A 27,161-nucleotide genomic window follows, 5' to 3' on the forward strand; every position below is an offset into this window, starting at 1 on the left:
AAATATAAATATATTTAAATTCCCCTCTTTTTTATACAAATGGCAACATCATTTTTTTCCTCCTTCATGTTTCTCTTAAAACAAACCTTAGAGATCTTCCCACATTAGTACACAAAGAGCTTCCTCCTCTTTATGACAATGCACAGTGTTCATTGTCTGGAGGCACTATAATTTGTCTAATCAGTACCCTATAGGTGGGCATTGAGCTTGCTTTCAATATTCTGTTTTTAAAACCATGCTGCAGTGATTTTAGTGATTTTGCACCTGTACCAGTATATCTGTATTGTCCCTACTTCACAGACGGGGCACCTGAGGCTTAACATGATAAAATGACATGTCTAAGGTCACAAATAATCAACAAAGCAAGGTCTACAGCCCAGCTGGCAGTAAGGTTCTCTACACTACAACACAGAGACTGGATTTAAGTTCAGCAGCCCTTGTCCTAATGCTGCCACATGCCAGACTTTGTCTAAGCACTAGGAACATAGAGCTGATGGAGCCCAGGCCCTGCCCTGGGGCAGCTTACAGTCCAGGATAATTTCCACAAGATGGAGGGAGTTAGGATAAAGCTATGCACAGGTGCATTTGTAGCAAGATGAAAGATAGTTGGCTCTGCCTAGGGAGTCAGGATAAGCTTCTGAGCAAAACGCCAAAGGATAAGGAGGAATTAGCCCAAGAAGAGGACAGAGTGAGAAACTGGCACCCAGAGCACAGAGACACAGCAATTTGGGACCTGTAGGGTGTCAAATGAGTGGTGGGAAGTGGCTGCAGGACTGCCTTTGTGAGTGTTTGTGTGTTTATTTGTGCAGTGGTGAACCCTGGCTCCCATACTATACGGACCTTGAACTTGGTTCTTCAGATTTCTGAGAAAGGCTGACTTTATTGTTTTACTTTCAATGACAACATAAAAAATGAATGAGTATAATCATGTTTTGAATCATCCAAGTGGCACTTAACAAGACTATACTGCTAAATGATTTCAGTGTCTGTATTTGCCTTGGTGTTTGTGATGAGCTGGCACCAAGTAGAGTTGCTTTAATAGTCTCAGCTAATGAGAACAGAATAGAGGAGGACTTAATATGTAAATGATGCATTTGTGCCTAGAGGAGGCCAAATGTCCTCTCAGCAAGCTGCACGAACAAAGGGTTAGAAGTTCTAACAGAGAAAAGTGGTGGGAGAAATGAATCATCACACAGTCTGCCAAATGCCAAAGACCCTGCACTGCAGCAATCAGTCCCACGTTCACATTTTGATCTGCAATTAGTTTCAGCAAACATCATCTGTCGCAATAAATTAATGCTATTATTTAAAAATGTATTGGCTTTATAGTTACGTTTCTATTTAATTGGTAACTTGCTATTGCTTTTGTAGTTTTATGTGCCATAAATATATATTTATACCCAGTATTATGTTTGTTCCTTCTTAAATGACATTATAGTACATATAAATTACCAACACTCGGGGTACAGGAGAATTTTTTTCCATTCAGAGGGAGCCACTGAAGGGTTTTAAGTTACATGACCAGATTGACATTTCCAACAGAGCATCCTGGCAGTTTGGAATATGGATTGGAGAGGGACACAATTAGACTAAGAGGCTGGTGAATGTTTAAGCTAGGGTCAGTGTAGAGTTTCCCAGGAAAGAACAGATTTGAAAAATGTTTAGGAGGTGAAGCTGAAAGGATTTGGTGACTGGCTGGATGTAGGCGGTGAGGGAGAAGAAAGGGTGGGCTGGCACCCTGGTCCCTGGCTTCTGCTTGGGTGTAATTGGATAGATTGTGGCATCATTACCTAAAGTAAGAAACAGAAAAGGGGAGTGGGAGGCAGCACGAGCTGCTGGGACAAAGAGTTTCATTTTGGACTTGATGAGTTTGAGATGCCTACAGGGCATCCTTGTGGAGATCCTCAGTGGGCAGCTGGAGCCCTGAGCCTGAAGCTGGAGGGAGTGGTCAGGGCTGGCCATGCAGCTCTGGGAGCATTTGGGTGGCGGCTAGAGCAAGGAGGGAAGACAAAACCAACACCATCTAGGAAGCATGTGTAGAATAAGCAGAGCTGTGGGCCAGTGCTCTGGAAACTGGAGGTGGGGGTGAGAGGGGAGCCCAGAAAGGAGGTCAAAAAGGGACCGTCCTAGGGAAGCAGATTTGGCTCAATGGATAGAGCATCCACCTACCACATGAGAGGTCCAATGTTCAAACCCAGGGCCTCCTGACCCGCGTGGTGAAGCTGGGTCACATGCAGTGCTGATGTGTGCAAGGAGTGCTGTGCCATACAGAGGTGTCCCCGCGTAGGTGCCCCATAGGGAGAGCTGCCCCATGCGAAAAAAGTACAGCCTGCCGCACACACGGAGAGCTGATGCAGCAAGATGACACAACCAAAAGGGACACAGATTCCCGGTGCTGCTGACAAGAATACAAGCGGACTCAGAAGAACACACAGTGAATGAACACAGAGAGCAGGCAACTGGGGGGGGGGGGGGCGGGGTGAGAAATAAAAAAATGAAAGAAAAGGGACTGTCTTAGGAATAGGGAAACTGGGCAGGGATGGGCCTTGTCAGCTAACGGAACAAAGTGTTGTCAACAATGTCCCATGCAGAGGAGAGGTTCAAGACGAAAAAGACCAAAATGGGGTCACTGGATTTAGTAAGGGGCAGGACACGGGAAGCCAAGGCACCAGAGCGCCTCTCCCCTGCTGAAGACCCCAGCACCGCCAGGGAATCCTCTACGTCTGCGCTTCAGGCGGCCCCAGTCAATTAATCGGAGTGGACTTGCCGGAAGACTTGACACCTGCCTGACCTTCCTTGTTTGGTACATCCCTGGGGAGAGGAACAACCCATTCCTAGGACTGAAAGAAAAAACTAGTGCAGGGGAGGGAAGCCCAAGTAGAAAGTGAAGTAGACGGTGGACTGGAAGGAAGTGGAAATGGGCAAGAAGGAAAGTTTAGAATAGAAGCTGAGAGCTGACCCAGAACAAGCAAAGGGCGTATGGAAACCCAGATGAGGTTGGAGAACGTGTCTTGACGGTGGCGCCACGCCTCGCGGTGGGGGGACTTTCTCCATTGGCCCACAGCAATGTGGGTGGAGGAAGAGTGAACGTGAGCAGTGGGGTCACTGCACAGCGGGGTTGTGCTGTTCCTAGTGACCTGGGACAGCCTTCTCCCCAGTGGCATCTGCACTCTCTACTGAAAAAATAAATGGGTTGGGCTGGATGATACCTCTGGCTCCATTGAAATTCCTGGCAATGGTCCAGGTGTCTGTGCTGTGTGGGTCTCATTCATTAGGACGCAAAACCTCTCGCCCAAAGACCAAACCTCACCCCTGGCTTGGTTTCCTCTGGCTGAACCCTCCAGGTAATTATTGCTGTGCTTACTCAGTTTTTCCCTCTCTGGGCTGCCAGGAATGGCCTGAGCCTCTGAAAGGGTAAGACAAAGCCTCGCAAGAATTAGAAATAGCGATCAATTAGCTAGAGTTTTAACACTTGGCAATTACAGCTCTGGTTCAAGTGACCAGAGGGGAGTCTTATAAAAGTGGTTTATCTTTTCAACACTGAATGAGGTAAGTGATACCTGGAACCTTTCCTTCCCTTTTTTCACCCAAACTTTCTGCAGAGCACTCCCCTTTTTGGTTTCCTCTTTTTATTTTTATTTTTAAAAATCTATCGCTATTTCCTTCCTTCCTCTTTACCAGGCCATAACATGAATTTAAAATATCCTTATATCCTTTGAGTATTGTATATATTAATGAAATTGTATATATTAATGAAATCGTCCTTGTTCCTAATTTTAAAATGAGAGTTCACGTTATAAATAGGAAACAAGTGTAAAAATGTTAGGTTCCCTTCACCACTACTAAGAAATACAAGGAGATAGTAATGCTGTAACATTTCACTTTTATTGATAAAAGTAGCAAAAGACAGGAAAAGGCCTCAGCTGTGAGGCTCCAGGAAAACCCATCTTTCTCAGTTGGCATCATAGGCTGGCTTTGAGCAGAGGCTCAACTGCCTGGGTTTCAATCCTGGCTCTGTCACTTGCCAGGAGTGTGATTTTTTTTTTTTTTTTGAGGTACCAGGGCTGGGGATTAAACCTGGGACCCCATATGTGGGAAGCTGGTGCTCAACCAGTGAGCCACATCGGCTTCCCTGGGTTTTTTTCATTTGTTTTTGTTTTTTTCAGGAGGCACAGGGAACCGAACCAGAACCCAGGACCTCCTGGTGGGAGGCGGGTGCTCAACCGCTGGAGCCATGTCTGCTCCCAGGAATGTGACCTTGAGTAGGTTATTTTGCATCTTTATGCCTCAGTTTCCTCATCTGTAAAATGGAATAATAGTTGTGTCTACCTCATAAAGGTATTGTGGGTATTGAATGCGCTGTTATCTGTGGAGGACTTAGGACAGGGCTGGCTCATAGTGAGTGGTGTGTTACAGTACCTGTATGGGCCGTTGTATTATAATGCTTTCGGAGGACAGTTGGACAATATCTATCTAAAGCCATTAAAATGTTTGATCCATGATTTTCACCAATCTTGAGAATTTAGCTCAAGGAACTAATTCAAGGAAAGAAAAAAAAAATCCATAGCCATGGACAAAGGTTTTGGGATCATTTTATTTGCAAAGCAAATAACAAGAAATGCCCTAAAAGACGAGCAACAGAGGAATGGTTAAACGTATGCCATAGCAACATGGCAGTATAGTCTACCCTGGCTAAGATGATCACGTTAACTATAAACACATGGTCAAGTGTTTGTGAGGCTGGAAAAAGCAGATCACAGAGTTGTAGCTGGGTTATGATAACCTCACAAGCAACCACACATTACCTGGCTACCTGCGTTTGGAGGTTAGAGGGGATTCCTCAGAATTTACTTTTAGGGGTCTTCAAATAGGTTGATTTCTAAATAAAATTTATGTTTAAATCGGGTGCCAAACATTTCTGACAGAGCCTTGCCTCCGCAGCACTCTGTACGCAGTGCCTGCTGGGCTTGCTGGGTCCCACTTAGCCGAGCAGGCCGGGTGCTGGCCTCTCCGTTGCACCCCTTCCAAGCCCCCCGCCTTCTGCGGAGCGTCAACTTCCCTCCCCCACATCTCCCGGGAACCCTTGCCTACTTCCTAAGCCAAGTACTGACTTCTGCCATGTCCCCTAGGACATTTCCCAGATGACAGTCTCTTAAGGGCAGGTACTTGGCATCCTCAGTACCTGGCAGCACAGTGACTGGCACATAGGAGGCATTTAATAAATGTTGGTTGATGATATATATATCATATATGACCCTTCAGGTTTTTTCTCCCTTCTGGGTCAAGGATTCCAAGGTGGTGCTGGGGGCTTCGGAAGGGGAGCGGTGCATTCTGCCACACTTCCTCAAGTCTTCCATCTTAATCCCGGGACCACAATCTGCTCCTCTGCGTGGGACATTGCTGAGAACCCTTTGTTCCATTAGGAAGAAGGAGCTGGTGCCCCGCTCAGGGGAACAAAATACTCTGTTTTTCAATCCCTAAGGCCTTTTCCATATGCTAATCAAGGGTTCTCGTGGGAAAACACCTTCCATTTAATAAGCGCTGGCTGCGCTGTCACTGACAACACCAACGTTAGGGCACACACTATTCACGCCCGACAGACAACCAGAGGACAGCACAGTGTACAACCAACAGCCCAGATGCTCCCAAAGGAAAAGCGCTTACTACTATGGTTATGTTAAAAATCACACAGGAACCACTTTTAAAATTCCCCACTCAACGTATATATTCTTAGTCTAAGGAATTTTAAGGGTCTCTTAAACTTCCAAGCCAAGTGAGTATGGTGAGAAGGAAAGAACATTAACTGACAATTAGGAAACTTATATTCCAAATTTAGCTTTTTCTCTAGTTTTGTGATTTTAGGCAAGTCTCTTTCTCTGGGTCTGAAAATCTTAAACTTGCTGATCTCCAAGGTCTCCTCTGGCTCCTGACAGTCTAATCTTCTGCTGGCAGCAGGTGCGTGCTCCTGTCCGCGTCTTTGGTACTATAGAGCAGAGAGCCAAGAAGCGGGGGCGGTTGGTGAGATGACTCCTCTGCCTCTTGTCCTGGCTCCCACAGCTTCTAGAAGGCCGAGTGTCCTCCCCATGCTCCCTGGTGAGGCTGAGGGTTGCAGGCGGCCGTGGGTGGGCTTGCTAAGGCTGATGGCTGTACACCATTCTATCAAAGGGAGAATCAGTTTGTTGTCCCTTTAGACCTACTGGTTCCTTGGTGACTAGTCCGTGACTTGCCAAGGGGATTGAAATGGGAGGTTGCTCATAAAGTGCTTCCATCCCTTCCTCCTTTCAGATGGCTCCAAGGCGGCCCATCGGCCCTTCCCCTCTAACAGCTCTGCGGGCCTTCTACCCACCCGGCCTCGGCCCCGGCTCTGAGCGCTTCCGAGTGCCTGTATTGACTCCGGCCACCAGAGGGCACTCCTGCAGCGCGCAAACCCGCCCTTCTCCGGCGCTGCGGGCCGCCGGGTCGGCGTTCAGATCTGGGCCAGAACATCTGGATTTGCTGAAGCCGGACTACACCTCTCCAGCTCTGCCGGGGGCGATTTCCCCCCCCCCCCCCTCATTCCCCCCGGAGACACTTAGCAGTATCGGGAGACATTTTTGGTTGTCAGAGCTGGGGGGAGGGATGCTGTGTTTAGCGGCTGGAGGCCCGCGGTGCTGCTGAACATCCCGGAGCGCATGTGACAGCAGACGTAACCAGCCGAAACGTCCGCTCCGCGGGGTCGAGGTGGGGAAAGCTCCGCTCTACTCGCATCTAATGCCTAAACCCTGGAGTGCGCCACCTGGAAGTGAAGTCCTCCGGGCTGAGCTCTAAGGGTCCCGGATTATGGCGACCTCAAAGCCCTTTTCATTGCCTGAAATGTGGGGTCGCAGCAACCACAAACCACTGCAGAGAGGGGGTGGCGTCAGGCAGAGAGCACAGGAGAGTTCTCATTAGGAAGAACCGCCCCCCGCCCCCGGCCGGGGACTGGCCTCTCCAGCGGGCCCAAACCCCAGCACCGAGCAATCCGTTTCCTTGAGCTGCAGCAGACAACACTGGCTCTTTGTCTCCCCAAACTGGGCAGGGCTGCGGGAAAACCCCAGGCTGGGGCTCCTCTTCCTCCAGGGCTGGGGTTTGGCCTGTGATTTGGGGAGTGAAAAGCAGCTCTCACTGCAGCCCTGGCACTTCCTGGGAGAAAGACTCTGGGGTCCCCCCTTTTGGGGGCACCTGGGCTGGGGGGTGGAGGGACACTGAGATGAAGAACGCAGCCAGAGCCTTTCTCCTGACCTGGAGCCAGCCTGGACACCCAGGGGCTGGCTTCCTCAGCAAGCTCAGGGTGCCGGCGAGGTGAGGGCCGCTCTGCCGGCTGCGGGGCTCTCCTTCCCCATTCGCGTCATGAGAACACGCCGTCTGCCACAGAGGAGGACTCAGGGGCCGCAGAAGGCAAAAGGAGAAGGGGTGTACACACCTACTGCGTGGAATTGAGGGACAGGGACAAACGGTGGCAAAGGGAACCTCTGTGCCTCCTAATTTCTTGCCCCTTATCATAGAAAGGAGGTGGAGACAAATCCTAAACCCTGTAGTTGGAGCCTAGAGACAGGAGAGCAATAGTGTGCAAGTTTTTTGGTTCCTGGAATCTCTCTCTATTGCTATTTCCTTGGTTGAGCAAAATCTCATTCACAGGCCTCCCACTACCCCCAGCCACACAACACCTCAAGTCTGCTCCCTCTGTCACTCTTAGGATATGGGGTGCAGAGGAAGAGGGGCCCCTGCCCAGCCAGTGCCCTCCTTTCTCACCCCCACCCCCTTAGAATTCTGCTCAGAGGCCCTCTGCAGGATCTGAGTGTCACTCTGTGAAGACCCCGGCTCTTCTCTTAAGTCTTTCCTGGAGGATGCTTTCCCGCGTCACCCTGGGAGCGCCTCTTCCTTCAGTCTCTCTCTCTGGGAGATGATGCAGCAGAAAGGAGGAGACTGATGGCCTTGATTTCCAGTTCTGCTCTAAGTCCCGAGGGACCTACCCCAAGCCCCTCGCCCTGTTCTGCTGGGAGTCCTGGGTGGTGCTTAGCTCAGCTCAGTGGGCAGGAGGCACGGCAGGGCCATGGGAGGGAGGGAGTCAGCTGAGAGGCTGGTGTGCGACGGCATTTATTCTTGGTCTGCAGCGAGGACCACGGAGCGGCAGGAAGCCGGTACCTCCGTGCCCCACTTGCCTGGGAAAGTGGAGATAGAAGGGGGTGCCTGCGGGCAACGGGAGCTGCCAGGGCCGCTGAAAGAAGCACAGAGGGGTCAGGGAGAGCCTGGAGACCTTAGCCCAGGTCAGGGCGATGGGCTGCAGAGGAGAGAGGAGTGGTCCTGAGACTCAGGAAAAAAGATGACACCTGGACCCTCCCCAGCTGAGACCCTTCATTCCCCCCATCATGGTTTTGGAGCGGGCAGGTAAGGGATGCTGCGAATGAGGGAAACCTTATTCTCCTCACCCTCAAAAAAAAAAAAAAAAAAGGGATTAAGAATACTCCTTAATTGGATTAGTAATTGGTTTCCCCACACGGTCCCCAGCTCCACCACTTCAGGTCCCCTTGCTGCTCAAGGCCAGGTCCAGCCAGGGTCCAGATAGGGCTGGAAGGTGCAGAGCCAGAAGGAAGTGGGCGAGAGCTGGCATCTGGGGGACCCCACTTCACGTCTTTCTCCCCAACTAAGGAGGCTCTGAGGGCCACCCTGCTTTGAAGCTCTCCTGACCTGGGGACACGGGCCCTTCCTCCCCAGCTTTGAGCCTGCTGGCCTCTGAGCAGAAGCCCTGCCTGGGATCCAGGCACCCTTTTGCCCCCATTACGGGACTGGGCTTTACTCCCAGCCCCTCGGGCCGCAGGGGTGGGAGCTGCAGCCTCTCCCTAGTCCCCCGGCCCAGCCCCGCCAACAGGGGAAGCCCAGGAAAATGCCAGGCCCCTGGGGGGCACCCACTTCTGGGGAGCAGGGTGTCTGGCTTGGAGGGCCTGGGCAGCTGCTGCTCCACGGGGGGAGGGGGCAAGAAGGGCCCTGGGAGGCGAGTCCAGTCGGAGGGGAGAAGAGGCGGTAGGGGAGGGGGGAAGGCGGCAAAACTGGGCGGCTGGTCTTGGGGTCTCCCAAGATGACAGCAAGGGCCGAGCCTGCAGGAGGCTGGGGCAGGGCCAAGTCCTGGGGAGAGAGAAGGAGAGAAAGGGTCAAGGGGAGTGCCCTACTTCTGAGGGTCCCTTTCTCCTTCCCCCCACCCCCCCAGCACCTTCTCGTTGCTCCCAAGACTCCCGGGCCTGGGTGAGAGCCCCTTGGTAGCCACACCCATCACGTGGAACCCTCCACCAGGGCCCTCAGCTCAGTGAGAATTACAGAGTCATTTGTGAGATTATTTATTTAATGTCTGTGTCCCAGACTCTGTGGGGGCAGGAACTGCGTCTCTTTTATCACCTCCTGAATCATCAGCACCCAGCCCTGCCTGGCGCATAGTAAGTGCTTAATAAAATATGTTGCCCTGTTGAATAAAGTTATTCTTTGCCGTAACTGAGCGAATCCATTCTTCACGCTCGCCATGCCTGCAGCAAAGGGCTCCAGTTCTAGCTGGGCAAAGAACTGGTCGTGAACCTTTAAATTCTCGGGCCTCGGTTTCCTCGTTCATAAAATCGCCTCTTCTGCCCAAGAGCAAGTGCCTGCGGAGTGAGAGGCTGTGGCCGTGGGCCGGGGACCCGCGGTGAGCCCTGCTCCCCTCCTCGTGGTCTGGCTCGAGCCGCAGCTCTCTTTTCCTCCAGGGAGCCTTCCCTCCTCTCATGCCTTCTCCGTCTGCCCTTTTGCCCCCTACCCCTCTGCTGGTGCCTACCACAGGGCACCCAGCCTGCAGTCCTTTGAGATGATTATAAAGAGCTTCACACCATTTCCTCTATCTCACAAGCGAACCCCAAGTCCACGTTTTATCTCAGCAAGGCTGTGGCGTTTAGTTTAACAGGCGCGTGCGTCTTGGCGTGTGAACGGTCACACCGTGGGCCCACAGCTTGTAAGAACTGGAAAAGCCAACGGGCTCTTCCTTAACACATCCAGTTTATTTGCTAGGAAAAATATTTTTGAAGTTGGGCCTATGAAAGCGGAAAAGAGGAAAAATGACCCTATAGGAGGAAAAGCATGGCGACCCCTGCCATAAAGCACGGTCTCTGGCTCATTGTCCTTTTCCTCAGGTCCTCGGATGCGGTGGAACTAGTGCCCCCCCTCCCCCCCTCCGCCAACATGGAGTTTGTGTGCCTTGCCTCATCCCGAGGGCTTCTGAGGTCCCAAGGAGATATTTCTCAGGCTTCTTCTCCCCCACCCCGCCCCCTTTCCCATACCCGCCCTGCAAAGTCCTGGCTTAGGTCAGATGGTTCAGCCCCTCCAGCCTCCCAAGCGGTTTCCTTGCTTTGCACCAAATGCCCTGAGGGGAGTGGAGCCGCGGGGGGCCTTCTGGAATCTCAACCCAGAAATGGGGCAAGCGGCTGCTACTAACCTCTGGGTGACCTGAAGCTGCTTATTGTCCTCCGGCCCAAGGCACAGTGCATGTGCCTGCGGGGGCAGGGGGAGGGCACCAGGAGACACGGAGGGAGGGAACTTTCTTTCTCATAGTTTCCCAAAGAGGAGCTCTGTGCCCAAGGCATTCCCAGAGCTGGGAATGGTGGGAGGAGTGGAGGAACAGGGAGGGCTGTCCAGGTGCTGCCTAGCTCCAGGCTGCCTGCCTGGTGACCCTGTGAGTCCCAGCAGGCCTGGGGCGCACGTCCCCTGCCTGGGCTGCGCTGGTGGGCCCAGAGCCGGCACCCTGCTCTCTCTGGGAGGTGGGTCATCTGGACTGCACCTGAGGCGGGGCTAAGGCCCAGGGTCCTTATTTCATGACGTTCCCTGGGGTAGACGGGTAGGTCTTGAGCCTCTCTAGAAGAGCCTTGGGTTGGTCCAGTGTCTTGGTGATCTTTTTCACAGAAATTCTGATTTTGTGCCTTCCCATTTGAAGGCCCTATACCAGCTGGTCTCTGCCTAATATGTCCTCCCTCTTCTCTCCCTCCATCATCATGTCTTCTGGCATTCTCCCAGTCCCTCTTTTCAGCTCCAGGGCCTTTGCACACACTGTTTTCTCTGCCCTTCCCTCTGAGCTAAGCTGACACCTATCTACATGTCAGGTTTCAGCTCAAATGCCACTCTTTCAAGGAAGCCTTATCTGATGCCCTAAGCACCCTGACCTCCTCTGTAGCAGCTGGCGCAGTTACAATGATGTATCTATTTGTGGATTACTAATTTAGTGTCTGCATCTCCCCTCTTGCCTACAAGCTCTAGGAAGGCAGGACAGTGCCTGGCACACTAAGCGGAGGTCATTAAATATCTCTTGAAAGAAGAAATGAATGAGTGAGTGAACTTGATCTTCCTACTCTCTCTTCAGTTGAGCTCCCTTTTCTAACCCTCAACCCTTGCCTTGGTCCTGGCCCTCATCATCTTCTGCCTAAATCATCTTCAAATGCCTCCCAGCCACTCTCCTGACTCTACATTTATGACTCCTCCAACCCAAACTCAACACACCCTTGAAATGATCTCTATAAAATGAAAATCTGAACCGTGCTTTTCCTCCTGGGCCCCCTCCTGCCCATGGGACAAAGGTCAACCCCCTTAGCATGGCTTCTGAGGCCCCAGGACCAGCTCCCTATTTCCCTTGCCAGCCCCATCTCTCACCCCTCCTGCTTGTCTCCACCCCCACCCCTGATGGTGGCAAGCTCCCAGCAGTTCTTCAGATTTGCCACATGGGCTCACAGCATCTCACTCTACCTAGGCGTCTTTCTCCACCTTCACCTGTTCAGGTACAGGGTCCTCCTAACTCCTCTGCACTCCCTTAGCACCTTGTGCTTACTCCAATCACAGCATCGGTCATGGACCGTCCTCCCATCTCTGTTTCCCACTAAACACAGAGCACCTTGAGGGCCATCTTGCACCTCTGAATCCCTAAACCTAGTGAGAAACTGGTGCCCAATGAAGGCGCAGTGAATGAATGGATGAATGACGTGTATTATCCGTCTCATGCCCCTTCACCCACATACTCAGCCAGAAGGGTCCTCTCCTCTTCTGGATAAGATTCCCTGGCCTGTCCCCCCACCCCCCCGGTCTGGGCACTCACGGTGGTCATTCCCGCTGCTGCTTCCCTTCTTATCCCCTGGTGGCCCTCGGGGAGCCTGCTGCCTGGCCAGCTGCTCGACCATGGCCCGATGGGTGAGCAGCACGCTGTGCAGGAGCTGAGGAGTGAAGAGAAGTAGGTGTGGGGGTGCACGGGCTCTCCTTGGCATCCGCCCCCAGTGTACAGTTGGTACAGCGGGCCAGTTACTGGATCAACGAAATACTCTCATTCTGGTTAACCTCTGCCCAAGCGCTGCCTGCTGTCTCAGACGCCCTGGACCTCCCCTGGGACCCGCACCCCCTGCCCCGTGATCTGCCACTATACGAGTGATGCCCCCCACAGAGGGAGTCACCCCTGCCCCTGGCCACTTGGGACCCAGCACGCGGAGGGCGGGAGCCCGGGAGGCTGATAGACCCCCAAGGCAGCGAGAAGCGCTGGGGGCCTCCTGGGCAGAGGGGCGGAGGCCGGGGGAGCCCCGGGGCTGGGCAGCCTCGTGCCTACCTCACTCTGCAGGCCCACGGGCAGCAGGGCAGGGGCCGCCAGCAGCACGGGCGGAGGCGGTGGTGCCCGCGCCTCCCACAGAGGGTAGTTGACCACGATGAGCTTGCTGAAGTTGAACTTGTAAGTGAACCTCTTGCCCTTGGTCTTGTGCAGGATCCTCTTATTGTAGTAATACCTGGGGAATCCGAGGCGGAGGGTAGACAGTTGGCTCAGTGGAGTTTGGGGTTGGACGGGCTCAGCCCCTGCCTCCCCAGGCCAGCAAGGCTGACCCGAACTGTTCTGGAGAACCTCTAGGCCTCTAACCTCACTCAAGGCCATTTCCCCCGGAGGGGCCAGAGGACCTGGTGGGAAACCATGCCCTTTCCTTTGAACTCTGCCCTTGCTGGCCACGGTGACCGCCTCCTCTCACCTGAGGGCCCGGCTCAGCTTGTCATAATTCATCTGCGGTTTGCACTTCCTGCGGCCCCAGAGGCGGGCCACCTCGTCTGGATCCTTGATGACGAACTCCCCGTACTCTCCCTGCTGCCAGGCAATGACATGGCGGAACTCTTCCTTCTGCAGCAGTTCCAGGATGAAGTGCCACAGCTGGATCTGCCGGGAGCCGGGCGACGACTCGGCTTTGTAGGCCCAGTCGGGGAAGGCCAGGCCTGTGTGGAGAGGGGTGCGTGAGGGGCCGCCCGCCGGCCCGCCGGCAGCAGCGTGGGGGGGAGACGGGGCCCAGGGCTCACCTGGGATCCAGTAGTTGCTGGGAAAGGCGGGGATGCCCTCGGCCAAGCAGCTGCAGTGCATGGTCCACAGAGGGCGCGGAGGGCGGTGCCCGGGCCTTGGGGCGAAATGGTCACCACCTAAGACCAGGAGGAAGGGAGAGAAAGAAGGCAGGGGGGTGAGGTGAAAGAGGAAGGAATAGAAAGGCTCAGAAGGTCAGGAAGGAAAGAGAGGGGAGGGAAGGGGCGAGCTAGTCAAGGAGAGCAAAGGGAGAAGAGTGGTCTGAGCAGGGAAGCTTCCTGCCACCCACAGGTCCGCGCGTCCTCTGGGGACCTCCGCACAGGCCGGAGGCTGACGCAGGGCTCTGGGCTGGGGGCTGAGCCCCCTGCATATGTGGAGAGGAATGACCCCGCTGTGGGATTTAGACAGAATGAGATCTCTTCTTAGGGCTTAACAGGATTGGACTTTTTCCCCAGAGAAGACTAGAGAAAATGTAATTATTGCTTGAGTGGGGAGGAGGTGGCATTTACACATACCCAAACGTTTATTGCACTTAGAGCAAGTTTATGTTTGAGAACAGGACATTTTGTGTGTTTTTTTTTAAACTCATGGGTCCCAAGGGCCTGGAAGAGTGCCTGGTGCATAGTAGGTAGTCAATAATGATTGTCGAGACCATAATTGAATGGCAATGAACTTATCAATGGTGTCATTATTTGCTTGATACCTCTTCCCATTAGAGTGTCAGCCCCAGAGGGTCAACCCATGACTGGATCCCCCCATTCAGTCCTAGCTCAGGGCCTGGTACTCACAGGTACTCAGTAAATATTTGTTTATTGAACCATGCTTGTTGAATTAATGAACCATGAGCAAGGAAGCTGGAATCCTGCTGGCTCCCAGCTGGGGAGCAGGGGATGTGGAATGAGCCCCCAGGAAATAGCGTTGCCAGATGCAGGCAAAGGGAGGAGGGAGAGGTCTAAGCCCCCAAACCTTCCCAGTGGAAGTGGAGCTGGTGCGAAAGGCTGCTTTCCAGGGTCACCACTGGAAGATGAAACTCTACGCAGGAGGCTGAGGAGCGACGGGAGGTGCTTCAGAGGGGGCAGCAGGAGGCGGGCGTCGGGGCTGGGCTGGGCACTGGGGAGTTCCCCTGCTCTTCAGGACTGTGCGTCCTACGTTCGGGGTGAGTCAGGCCACCTATGTCCTCGGGTTCTCGTAGCTGATGAGGGGAGCTTTATTCTTAATTAGAAGCTTTTAGGCCATCAGGTCTGGAGGGCAGGGGAGGGTCCGTCTGGAATAGCCTCCTCAGTTTCCAGATGAGGCCATTTGACCCAAGACACTCCGTGACTTAGCCGCAAAGCCCAGAGCCACCCCTGACTCCTAATCCACAGCACTTTCTCATATGCTGTGTGGCCTTAAGACTTAAAATCGTCTATGGCAGCACTTCCCACACTCTAATGTGCATACGAACCGCCTGAGAATCTCACTAAACTGGAGCTTCTGATTCAGGAGGACTGCTCCGCTGAGCCTTTCTAACCAGCTCCCCAATGACGCAGTGGATCCAGGAACCACACGCGGGAAGCACGGATCCACGAAATGCAGTAAAAAGCCACCGAAGCTGTGTAAGAGAAAGTCACGGAGCCCCAGCAACCTCGGGCTGGAAGACCCTGCCTGCTGCCCCCATGCTCTGGTCTCTTGCTCTCCCTTCCTAGGGCACACTCAGGGCCAGGGAGGGCAAATGACAAACTGACTTAGGCTGTAGGGGTAAGAGCTCCTGGGGAGACCCTGTCTGGCCTGAACTGCAAGCACCTCTGGAGATAAGGTTGGCAGGGTGGGGAGCAGGTCCATGCCCACTCTAAGTCTGGCCTAACAGGTCATCCCGCCTATTGCTCTGTCTCTAAACTGGCAGCTGGCATTCTGGAATCCTTTTCTCTGCTGCCCTTTCTCCCCAGAAGCAGAGTCCCCACTCCTTGCCCACCTGCCTCTACCTAGCCTTAGGAAAATGGACTGGGCAATGGGGTGTGCAGAGGTGAGAGGGGAGAGATTCCAGGGATGAAGGCTCTTCCCTGGAGGGAGCCAGCAGAACTCCTTTGACTTGCCCTGGTGCTTGCTGTATCTGGTGGTGGTTCTTGGTTTGGAGGATCTGGCAAGAAGAGAATGATAATAACCACCCCTCACCAGACATGCAGTGTGCCCTGCGCGGTGCAAAGGAATTGGCACACCCTGAAACCTTGCATGAACTAGGCAAACCAGACAAAGTGATGGAGGCTCAGAGAGGTTGAATAACTTCTCTAAGGTCACACGGCTCTTAAGTGAAAGAGTGGAAAGTAAGACCTTAATACAAGATTTATAATTTCCAGCTGTCAACCCTCCCCCCATGCCCTCCCCCAAAGAGGAAAACCCAAAACACAAAATCGAAGTTGCATCACTTAGGTGAGGTTAAGTCTCCCAACTTCCTGAATGCCAGCAGCCTCCTCCCCCATCTCTCCCTTGGTCTCTCCTAGATCTTCAGGTCCCCAAGGAGCTAGCTTTCCAGCTCTGGATGTGGAAATCCTCTCTGCTGACAAGGGCCGCCAAGCTCCAAATCCTTCTGTTTGAGCCCTTGAGCTGACTCTGTGGAGCCCTCAGAGAGGAGATTTCAGTTCGACCTTCATAGCCAAGAATAATTGTCGTAATAATTGTCCAACCTTAATTCCGTGTGCTTCATTTTCATTCTGGTGGTGATGGTGTCAGGATTGGGGAGGTCGTCCCACTCTGTCGCCCCCCACCCTGGATGTCCCAGCTCCCCCTTGCACCGTGACCCAAGCCGGGTTCTAACAGGCCCCGCGCAGCCGTACAGCACGACCGTGGGCTTGGAGCAGCCGCCCCAGAGGACAATAAGCATTGAGAACCGTAAATCAAAAAGGATCATACCCCACTCTTGAATGATCACAGTGGCTTCTCCTAAGCACTTTGGGTTTCTTGAAGCTTGGGAAACAGGGCCAGAGCAGCAAGCAACTATTATTGTCATCATCACCATCATTGGGATACTAAATAATATGATTAATTCCCTTGGCCAATATCAGTTCTCATTACAATGGATGTAGGTTTTAGATCATTATGTAATAAAAGCAACACAGATAATGATGATAACCATAGGGACTGAGCCTTAAATTAGGGTTTGGAGCCAAAGGAATTGTCCAAAGCAGATTTTAATTTTTAACGGTTTTCTTTAATATGAATCGGGCTCTGATCACTCACCCAGCTCTGGACTTGACTCTTCTTTCATATGTTACTTCCTTTAATCTTCACAATAACACTTTGAGATGGGTATTATTATCTCCATTTTGCAAGCAGAGTAGATTGAGGCTCAAAAAGCTGAAGAGTCTTGCATAAGAACCCTGGCTGAGTTGAGCAGCTGGGTGGGAACAGGTTTGTCTGACTCCTGCCTCTGAGCTGTATCAGTCAAATCAGGACAGAAAAGTTGGGAGTGAAGCTTCGGAGCAGAGACGCGAGGCTGGCAGGAAGCCCTGGGCTGTGAAGGAGACCCCCTAGCCTAATCCTAACGGTGGGTTCTTTGCCAGAAGAAATTATCAGCAGAGGTTCCAGGAAGTCAGAGGACAGACAGACAGATGGGCAGTGAGGAAGACAAAGAGGATGAGAGAGAAACACACCCAGAATTTAAAAAAAGAAAAAGAAAAAAAATCTTGGCGCATTTGAGGCCAATGCTGCACCTATGCAAAGAGAAATTTGCATCGGAAGCCACTCCGTTGGTGGACTTCTAGGGAGTCGAAGGGGATTGTGGCACAATCTGATTGATTGGACAAAACAAGTCTTTTCAGCGACTGTTCAATTGATTCAGTGGGGAAGCAGGACTGTTTATAAATACAAAGGCAGCCGAAAGAGACAAGTAAGACAGTGAGTCAGAGACTGAGGCAGGGTGAGACCTAGCCATGCAGAAACGGGGAACCGTGGACAGATCTGGGGTCCAGAATCTGGCCCCAGGGTCTGAGAGGTCTGGGTGGAGAAAGCAACACAGAGGGGTGAGAGCCAGGGAGAGAAACCCCTCGAGACACAGAGATGGCAGCCCCCAGGGGAATATTTGATGCTTGTTGGGCACTGAGCCAACTGTGCACCCCCCCCCCCCCCCCCCCGCTGCCTCTCTGCCAAATCCCCAATTTGATTAGAAGCCTCTGGTGCCTCCCCTGGAGCTCAGCCCCCAGCAGTGAGAGGTTAGTCCTGAGACCTCCCTTAATGCCATTAGCTAAAGCTGCTTTGGTGGGAGGACAGGAGGAGCTGGAGGCCTGGGAAGGGCGAAGGTGACCACATTTTCTCCTTGGGAATCTGGGGGCGGATGGGGGATGGATGTCCTCTCCTCACCTTCTCAACCTCTCTTCCCTTCTCCCCTGGCAGAGACCCCCAGGACATCCTGGCCCTCCTTCTGCCGCAGGCTGCCAAACCTAGAGAGTCCCTGCCTGGGGCAGAGAGGACCCCTTCCTGAAGCTGGGGCCTGGAAATCCTGCCAGCTGAACCTCATCTCCCTGCTTCCTCTGGCGCTGGCCTCCCCAGCGCCCGCCTGCTCCCCCAGGGTCCAGCAGCTGCCTGTCCTCCCCCCACCTGTCCTCTCCTCCCCAGCCTGAGCCCCCTGTCTGAGCCCAGTCTCGGATCTCTGCCATCCTCTCCTCTCACCCCTGTCCCCTTCCAGGCTCTTTCCTCTGGCAGTCCCGGGGGACTGTGGCACTTAAAAGGTTTGTGTAACTCTGTGGCGCAGAAATCCAAAGCCAGGCTCTCCCACGCCCCACTCCCAGACCGGTCACGCTGGGCAGTTGAAGGTTATGGCGAAAGTCATGCCTCATACACCCAACCTGTTTCCAGAGGCTGTCGGGGGCCTCCGGGGTCCCAGGGGAAGGGAGATGAGGGGCCTGGGGTGTGGGAGACCCGGCTTCCAGCTCCGTAGCATCCCTCTGCCTGTCGGACCCCTTCAGTCCTCTGTTTCACTGGGTTGGACCTTTTTTTTTAAAAGTCGTTCTTCAGATCATTTCCTCTTTCATAACAGTTTCTCTCCTCTTCCCCCCCCCCCAATGTCTAATTCTTCCTCCTTCCTTCCACTTTCCATCTATCAACCTTTTCTTAGTCTTACTTCCTTGCCATCATTGACTCCTATTACCTGTCTTCCTACTTTCTTTTCTCTCTCTCCCTTGTCCATTTTTCTGTCTCTCAGTTTCTCTGTCTCTCCTGTTCCAAATCCTATGGCGTCTGTCTTTGTCCCTGTCCCATTTCCTTCCTCCGGAGTGTGGGCTCTGTCTTATGGCTCCTTATCTACCTGGGACCTCAGTTGCCATCTCCTCACCGTCTGTCACTGTCACTTTGTCTTCTTGCCTCTCCTTTGCCTTTCTCCCCCTGACCCTTTCTCTCATCCAAGCTTCAGAGCTGGAAAGTCACCACGAGCCCCCGGCTTCCTGCCCCTGGCTCTTACGGAAGCCTCTCTAACTGCCCCTGTACTTCTTTCCCAGATCCCACCAGCGCCCCATTTCCCAAGCCCAGGGGAAATCTCAGCCTTGATTCCTTTCATCTCATTCCCATCAGCTCTGCCTCCGGGGATGCCCCTTGCCTGGACACCCCCGATCCTTCCCTTCCTCTTCGGCACCCAGGGACAAGAAATCCCCTCCAGCAGATGATGAGGTGGCCGAGGAGCCAGTCCAGCGGGAGAGGAAGTGAAAGCTCCCAGCTAACTGCTGAACTGGAGTGAGTTGGCAGGGACAGCATGGGGCTGCATAAAGGAACAGTAAAGCAGCAGGGGCCTCTGACATCTTTTGATTCAATCCCCAGCCCTCAATCCCCACGTCAACCTCAACACTTGCCTCAACCCCAGTCCTAACACGAACCCTAACATCAACTTCCACTAAGCCCCAGCCCAAGCAAGGCTCTGTCTGTGTGTCCCCCCCCACTGCGGCTCTGCTGCCCTTGGGCAGGGTCAGCGGGGGCCTGGGCATGCAGTGGCGGTGGCATCCACCCTCTTCCCAACTCTTTCTTCTCTTGGCACCATTGGAAAGGTGGTTGGGAAGAAGGGCCCCTGTCTACCATAGGAACGTCCTCTCCCTATGTCTCCCCAATCTCACGTAGCCTGCACCTGCTCCCACTGTCCCAGGGGCTCGCGAGGATAAGGGGAAACCCGTGCGCTCAGACTTCAGGCTTTTTGGTCTTAGTTCTCCGGGAAGGATGCCAGGAGTCTAGGAAGGCTAGATGAGGGGGGAGGCAAGAGGAGGGGACAGGATCCCCTCACCCCAGCTTGGCTCGGATGGGAGCACAACCTAATCTTCCCTACTCCTGGCCCACCCCCTGCTTCTTCTAGTCCCCATGGTCTCATGCCCACACCCTCACCTGTCACCCTCTGCCCTGTAGCAGCCACCAGCTGGTTGTCAGTCCTTACCCACTGCCCTTCAGCCTTGGTTGGTTGGATGGCAGCAGTCAGCTCACTTAGTTGCAGAACCCCCTATCTGGACAGACAACAGGGCTGGGCATGATCGAGACCATCATCCATTCAGCCCCCGGAGTCCAAATGGACCTCATTCATCCCAGGAGTCTATCTCCACCAGCGCCGGCATCTGACCACAGCTGTGCCCCATCTGGGAGAAGTGCCTACTGCTCTGTTGGACCCGTGTCTCTGGGATGCCCTGCAGGAGGCAACGGCCCCCACTCCTCTCTGCCCTGATTGCCTACCACCTGACCCAGCACTGTCCCACACCTGGATGGAAGAGCCCTGCCACCTCTCAGGCAGCTTCAGCTGGCCCTTGGGCTCCCATCTCCACCCAGAGCCAGGACTTCCTTACTTTCTCTCTCTCGGATGCCCCACAACTGCCTCCAAAGCTGGGATGGGAGTGGGGGCTGAAAAGGGCCCTCCCTGCCAGCCCAGATGCAGACTTTCCTCCAGAGCCCCTTACCTCGGCGCAGCAGCTGGGTCCCTGCTCTCCGCTGGCTCCTTCTGGCGTACTCCTTCCTCGCCCAGCGACCCCTCGCTCATCACACATTGCGTTAGGGTTACTTAAAATGAGAGCGGGATCTCCAAGCTCCCAGGGGAGCCGATGTGGTTTTCAGGCAATAGCATTAACCCTTCAGGGACCAGCAGCACCACTGTCCTGTGCCCCCTCCCAGGTGCCCCCTCCTATGTGGCAGGCGGGGGAGTGGGAGGAAGTGTTTCTCACAGGGTCCTTTGCATCCACAGCCTGCTTCTGGGGCAGATGGCTTCAAGGCATCTGACCGATAGTGAGACTGGCGAGAAGGCTACCCCTTCTTCATCTGTAGGCAAAGGGATGCTGAACTGCAGGGAAGTCCTTCCAGCTGTCTACCCTCTACTCTTCCCACTCAAAGTCAGCCCATCCTTCATTGAGCTTTCTTGGGAAATAGCATCTAGACCTGGAAAAGAATCCCCTTTCATTGCCTCTGACTCCTGACACCACCTCACTCCTTGTTTTATCCTCTGAGCCGCAGGCTCATATACTGGTGCTGGCTCTTAGTAATTTATAACTTTTTCTCTTAGCCTCAAGTATTAAAACAATACTAATAAATTACTCAATCTCTCTTTCTTTAAGGGTTTTTAAGCACTTGATATGTCTCTTTTCTTTTATAGTTTCTGAAAGTGAGATTTCCTTTTCCTTAGTAATATGACTGGCAAGTTAGAGAGTAGGAAGAACTTCCAATTAGGGATAGGCCAGCTGGGAGAAAGGGCCTGCAGGAGCATTAGAGACCCAACTGAGGGAATGGTAGGAACGAGGTAAGGGACAGGAGTCCAGACTAGTCTGGGGAGGGGTTCGGAGGCGTAGGGCACCGACTCCAGGGGAGGCTTTTCAGGGGAGTCTGGAGGAGGGTGGGTGTCAGCAACCAGCGCCTCGGTCTTTAAAGGCCTGGGGACCGAGTCACCCTGGAGCCTGCTGGGCCTGTGTCCAATCTCCCCAGTCCTCGGCGGGGAGGAGAAGATTGATGGATGTCATTGGGTGGATCAATATGATTTTCTTTTTTCTTTCTCTCTTGACTCTGAGAGGCCAAGACTCTCCCCTGCCTCACATCTCTCCCCCCTCCTTACACTGCCCCTCCTGGCCCTGAGCTGATCGAGATGGGAACGGAGGGCCATGGAATTAAATTCTGGGGGTTGTTTTCTGGTTAAATCAACCGAAGCTAACATGATGGAAAGGTGAGAGCGAGAAGCTGATTGATGGGAGGACGGGAGCGGGGGCCACGGACAGAGGACCCTTGTAGGGGAGGCAGGGAGGACAGGGTTCTGAGTCCACGGAGGGGAAAGGGAAAGGGGCCACAAAGGGAGGGATGATACAGAACACTGTCCTAGGGACTGGTCTGGGGGCGATGGGGGCACGTTAGCAAGAACGAGGCAGACTTGACCTCCACAGAGAAGAGAGAAGGTCTACAGCAAGAGGGACTGAGGGTAGAGTGCAGAAGCACTGTCCTGGAGATTCCTCTTAGGTCACTGGCCTTTTTCTCGCCAGGAGAGCTGGTCCTGCCCCTCACTCACCTTCCACCCTCCACCCCCCCACATCTCCTTCATTTAAGTTTCAGGACCATTTGAGTGTGGAGTAGAAAGATGCCAAGGATGAGGATGACTCTTCCTCGTCATGGAGGCCCAGGTCAGAGGGGGTCAGAGCAGAAGCTGAAGTGGGGTGAGTGGGGCCCAGCCTGGGGCCCTGGACCCCCTGGGGCCACTCAGCCCTCCTCCTGCCCCCACGGGCTCTCTGCAGGGGCAACTTCAAAGGGGCGAAGACTCTTCTGCTTTCCCACTTCCTGCCACCCTCCCAGCTCCCAGGAAAGTCCCGCCTCGGGCTAACCTCAAATCCTTTGGAGCACTAGAGGAGCTACTTCTGAGAGGAGTAGGGTTTCCACCTCTTTGCTTCGGCTGCACGTTACACTTCCTCTACCCTTGTCCTCTCATCTTCTGGGAAACCCGGTGAAAGCAGTTCTGCCGCCTGCTCTTCATGCCCAAGTCACACCTGAGTTGCTGGTCCTCGGAGAGGAGGGTGGGCCTGGGATAGGGAGCCAGGCCTTCAGCTCAGACAAGGGCTCCGTGGCGGAGAAAGTTGAATCGAGCTATTGCCTACTGCTCCCGGGGTGCATCCCAGCACCTAGCCTGGGCCTGCGTGGGCGCCGCTTTGCCCATGACTGTTGAGTGAAGAGACCGAAAGGTATACCCGCCCCCCCAGCTCCCCACACTCTAGCCAATCCAACCATCCTAACTTGCAACAGGCATCCCCAACACATTTAAAGGTGTCCCCCAACCCCCCAACTTCACATCCACTAACTGTCCCTGGCCCAGTCCAGCCCCTGTTGCTCCCACAATCACCGGGTCTGGGTCAATTGAGGGGGGACGTGTGGAGACTCCATCTTTGTCTGCAGATGGGGAACGGGGTCGGGTGGGAGGCAGTCTGGTGTCCCACGTCAGGGCTTAGTGCTGGCTCTGGGCGTCTCGCAGAATCCTTGTGGAGAGGAGTCTTTCAAATTTGGGGGGGAGGGGGAGCAGGGAAGGGCTGGGAACAGCCCCCTTTCCCCAGCTCCTCTCCCAGCCCCTGAAGCTTTCATGGCACAGATTCAGGCATGGAGAGCACTTCTTACCAGAGTAAACCGAACATTGCTCTATTCAGGCCAAGAGTAGAATTTTCCTATTCTAGTTGGGGGCTTTTTTCCAGACGTGAGTAAACAGCAGGATGGGCTGATTCAGAGCTTCTGGGCACTGTCTGGCATACTTTGTATCAACACCTCACCCCCCCAGTGGTCCTCTCTGGCCCCCCGTGGGCCTTGGCAACCATCTGATGTTAAAATGGGCAGGACCTGAGAACACAGAGGTGGGATCAGAGGCGGGGGGGTCTGAGAGGGTGCACAGGAGGTGGGTTGAAAGTTAGGGAGATGAGGTGGTGGTACAGCCCCTCCCTAAAGATCAGGGAGAAGGAAAGGAAACGGCTCTTCTTACTCTGCTTCTCCTCCTTTCACCCCACTGTTCTCGCAGGGCCCTGGTCTGGTGTCAGGGCACCCAGGAGGGTGGAGCTTGAGATGGGGCGGGGGCTCTGCTGGTTCCAGAAGTTCTGCCTGGCGAGTCCAGTTGTGACGGGGAAGAACACCCCTCCACTAGCAGTCCTTGCAGCTTTGGAGAAAGAAGGGCCGTTGCCACGGGCTCATTCCCCCATGTTGTGGTCAGAGGCACGGAGAGGAGCCTGGACTGGGGCGGGAGGGGGGGGCAGAGAAGAGAGGAAGGGAGAGGGGGGAAAAGGGACTCCTCTGATGAGGGAAAAGGCAAAGAGGAAAAGGGAAAAGGAGAGGAGGAGCCCAGTAAACCAGACTTGAGGAGACAAAGAAGAGGGAGAAGGAATGGAAGAAGAGGAGTTGATGAGGAAGAGGGAAGAGAAGGCAGGGGAGGAGGGCGGAGGCAGCCCTGGACCGCGGCCTCGGGAAGCAGGCCTGCAGGGGCGCGGGCAGGGCCGAGGGGGAGGGGAGGCCGTGGCTGTGGTGTCGGTGGAGGCTCTTCATGTCCCATTAGCGGCAATGGAAGGTGACATGCGGGGATCGATACCAATCGAGGCAACAGACTCCCAGTAATAAACCCATTTCACTCACACTTCTCCACCCCCGCCAGGCCGACCCCTCGAGAGGGAGCCAGGTCTTCCCGCCCCTGACCCCCTCGCCAGAGAGACTGCTCTCCGGACTGTCCCCAGCCCTGGCACCGGGATAGCCACCCCTCCTGGCCGAGCCTAGGAGGAGCGATGAGCAGGGGTGGCCGCGGTGGCGCACGCTGCCTGGCTCGGAGGCTCGGGTGGAGGGTCCGCTGGCTGCGGTCTGGAATCTCTTCTCTGGGGGTGAAGGGGAGCTGGGCTCAGCTCCAAGCCCTGTGGGTATTTCCAAAACAGAGCAGGGAAAAGTGCTGCCATTTGTTGATCAGCGCACCCCGTGGGCGCAGGTGAAGCTGCCTTTGTCCTCCTGGGTCTGTAGGAAAACGCCTCCCGGTTGCGCCTCGGTGTGGGTGTCTGAATGTGCCTGTCTGTTTCGGGTGGTGGGTGCGCGTCTGTGCGTCTCTGAGGTTATGTGAAACGAGTCCACATTCTCTGCGGACATCCGTCTCTAGGGCCGTGAGCCTTTGTGCCGAGGCGATTGTGTCACTTTGTGTTTCTGCACGTGTTGGTTTGGTGTGCTGTTTGGAAGCCGCTGTAAAAATTTTTGGGAATGTGTGTGTGCGTGCGCCGACCTGCATCCGCTCTCACTCATCTCTGGGAATGGGGGTTGGGGCAGGCGCTCTTCTGTATGTTTTGGAGAGTGTGTATGGGTGTCCCTGTGTATGTGTATCAGGCATGTGTGTGCGATTGTGCCTGTCTTTCCCTCCGTGTGTGTGTGTGTGTGTGTAGATGCTGCTGGCCCCTCCGTGCTTGCATCAAAAAACCTTCCCCAGTATGGCCCCTTGAGGTGGGTGTTCTCCCGTCCAAGTCGGGGGCTCAACTCTCCCGCTTTGCCTCCGGGGGTTTCTGAGATACAGAACTCTCAGTGCTAAAACGGGGACAGGCCTGGGCAAACTGGGGGAGGTGGCCACACTCCTTGCAGGACTCGACTGACCCACCAGCCACAAGCCGGCCAGCATCATTATTCTCCCTCCCTGCCATTGTCCCCCCCGCTGGCCACAACGCCCACCTCTTTTCTGGAGTTTTCCAGAGCGGGGACAACCCATTTCTTTTCCCACTCATCTTGGTTTCCAGAGTGCCACCTCTGGGCCCTGGGGCAGTTCCTCCTTTAGTCTAGCCAACATTCCTCCTCCTGGGACTTTTTATTTCTAGTTCTTCTCCCATCCAAATACCTCCACCTTTCTGGCTCCTCCTTCAGTTTTCTCCGTGCCACCTTTCTCCCAGCCTTTCTTCCCTGACAGCTGCACTGCCATTCACTTTGGCCTCCTTGTGTGGTACATCCAGATCAAGGACCCTGTGGGGGCTCCGCCAGCCCGCGCACCCATCCCCCCCTCCCTGGGCCTTCCCTGGGCAGGGGTGGCCCTGAGCGCACTGTGTGAGGGTGCCCTGCTGAGCCTTCCCTCTCTCCGCCCACTTCCCTTCCTCAAAGGGGACACGGCCGGGCTGGATGGCTCTGAATGACAGGCATGGGGGGAGAGTCAGGAAGCTGTGGGGACAGGAGAGCTGGTTTATGATCTGCAAGAGCTTGAAAACTCCAGGGGGAGGTCTGAGGCTTATCCATAGTGGTTACCTGGAACTGCCAACTTCTACCTCAGTGCCCGGCACATAGTGGGCCCTCAGGAGAATTTTTTTTTTTTTAAGATTTATTTTATTTATTTCGCCTCCCGCCCCCTCCCATTGTCTGCTCTCTGTGTCCACTTGCTGTATGTTCTTCTATGTCCGCTTGCATTATCAGGTGGCACTAGGGAACTGCGTCTCTTTTTTTGTTGCGTCATCTTGCTGCATCAGCTCTCCGTGTGTGCGGCGCCACTCCTGGGCGGGCTGTGCTTTTTTCACACAGGGCAGCTCTCCTCACGGGGCGCACTCCTTGCATGTGGGGCTCCCCTACGTGGGAACGCTTCTGCATGGCATGGCACTCCTTGCGTGTGGCAACACTGCGTGTGGGCCAGCTTACCACACAGGCCAGAAGGCTCTGGGGTTTGAATCCTGGACCCTCCATATGGTAGACGAATGCTCTGTCAGTTGAGCCACGTCCACTTCCCCAGAGAATTTTTTATTACATTTGTAGTGAGAGTATTAGCTGTCCTCCTCTGGAGAGGAGAAGGTTGAGGCTGTTTAGAGCTCTGGCCGTTCCTTCTCACAGCCCTGTCCTCCCACTCCATCCTCCTCCTGTCTTCTCCAGGCGTCTCCTGCCCTGGCCACTGCCGGCGAGCACCACCCAGCAAATCTCCTTCCCGCTGGTCTCTGAAGGCCCAACGGCGAGCGGGTGAGCTCCAGCGAAGAGGCCACCCTGCAAAGCTGTCCCCTCCTGTAATTGTTCTCATTGCAGTGCCCCAATATCCATTCTTTAGAGCAGGGATTCTTGTAACAAGTGAACTTGAATTGAAATTCAAATAAACATTGTTCTCGTAGGGATGTGTTGGTGTGGGTGTGATATACTTATTAAATAACACAGTGTAGTGTGGACTTAGTAAGGGGTCTGTGGTTTTCACCTGACTGGCAAAGGGTCTGTGGAACAAAAATGGTTAAGAACCCCTGCTTTAGAGCCTTTCAGGAGTCTGAGGGGTTAGCATAATCAAGGAGATTTTTAAATTGCCTTTGGGCTCTTATCTGCTTTATAAACTGAGTAGAAATTTTCAAAGTAGAGGTCCAATGCTAAAACCTTTGTCCTCTGGCCTACTCCTGGCATTTGCAGGTGTCTGTGCAAATGGACAGCTGCTCCCTGGCCTCTGCTAAGGAGGATGCACCCGGGCAGAGGCCCTGGCCTGGATGCGGCTCTGGCCAGCTGAGCAGGGAATTCCAGGGTGCCAGGAACTCAGAGCACTCGGCTGCAGGGTCACACCCCTCCTGCCCCGCAGACTCCTCATGGGGGGGGGGGGGGAGCCCTGTTCTCTGGCCTCAGGGCAGCACTGTTTGTGCATTACCCTCTCCGTAAAGGCTGGTTTGAGGGCAGGCCCAGGGCTGCCAAGCCCCACACAGGGCTGGGGGAGATGGTGAAGGTCCAGAATCTTGCCCAGGACCTGACGTGGCTCCTTTCCCGTTGGGCCTTTGGTCCTCTGGGTGTTCTTGTCTAGCTTTCAGGTGGCTTGTGTGTCCCTCCCCCTTGCCTGGGGACTTCAGGAAGCTAAAGGGTCTTCTGTCAGATTAGGGGTTCCCTGGGGGCAACGGTATCTCCTCCCTCAGACTGCGGCTCCTGGGGAGAGGTGCTG

General features: G+C 54.3%; 1 protein-coding gene across 1 annotated transcript; it reads right to left on the reverse strand.

Annotated features, from left to right (window-relative positions):
- Positions 1 to 8,662: 8,662 nt before the first annotated feature.
- ETV3L (ETS variant transcription factor 3 like) lies at positions 8,663 to 13,399 on the reverse strand. The gene is made up of 5 exons (XM_058275381.1): positions 13,339 to 13,399; positions 13,020 to 13,257; positions 12,611 to 12,785; positions 12,113 to 12,227; positions 8,663 to 9,141 (listed from the first exon to the last, which is right to left on the reverse strand). The coding sequence occupies exons 1-5, from the start codon at positions 13,397 to 13,399 to the stop codon at positions 8,663 to 8,665; spliced, it is 1,068 nt and encodes a 355-aa protein (XP_058131364.1).
- Between the last annotated feature and the right edge of the window lie 13,762 nt (positions 13,400 to 27,161).

The sequence above is a fragment of the Dasypus novemcinctus genome, chromosome 13 (genome assembly GCF_030445035.2).
Source record: "Dasypus novemcinctus isolate mDasNov1 chromosome 13, mDasNov1.1.hap2, whole genome shotgun sequence".
Taxonomy (NCBI): Eukaryota; Metazoa; Chordata; class Mammalia; order Cingulata; family Dasypodidae; genus Dasypus; species Dasypus novemcinctus.

Coding starts and splice junctions, on each gene's coding strand:
- ETV3L (XM_058275381.1), bottom strand. CDS start 13,399: ATGCACTGCAGCTGCTTGGCCGAGGGCATCCCCGCCTTTCCCAGCAAC. Junction 12,786..13,019: donor AAGCTGAGCCGGGCCCTCAG/GTGAGAGGAGGC, acceptor CGGATTCCCCAG/GTATTACTACAATAAGAGGA. Junction 12,228..12,610: donor CCGTGGGCCTGCAGAGTGAG/GTAGGCACGAGG, acceptor TTCACTCCTCAG/CTCCTGCACAGCGTGCTGCT.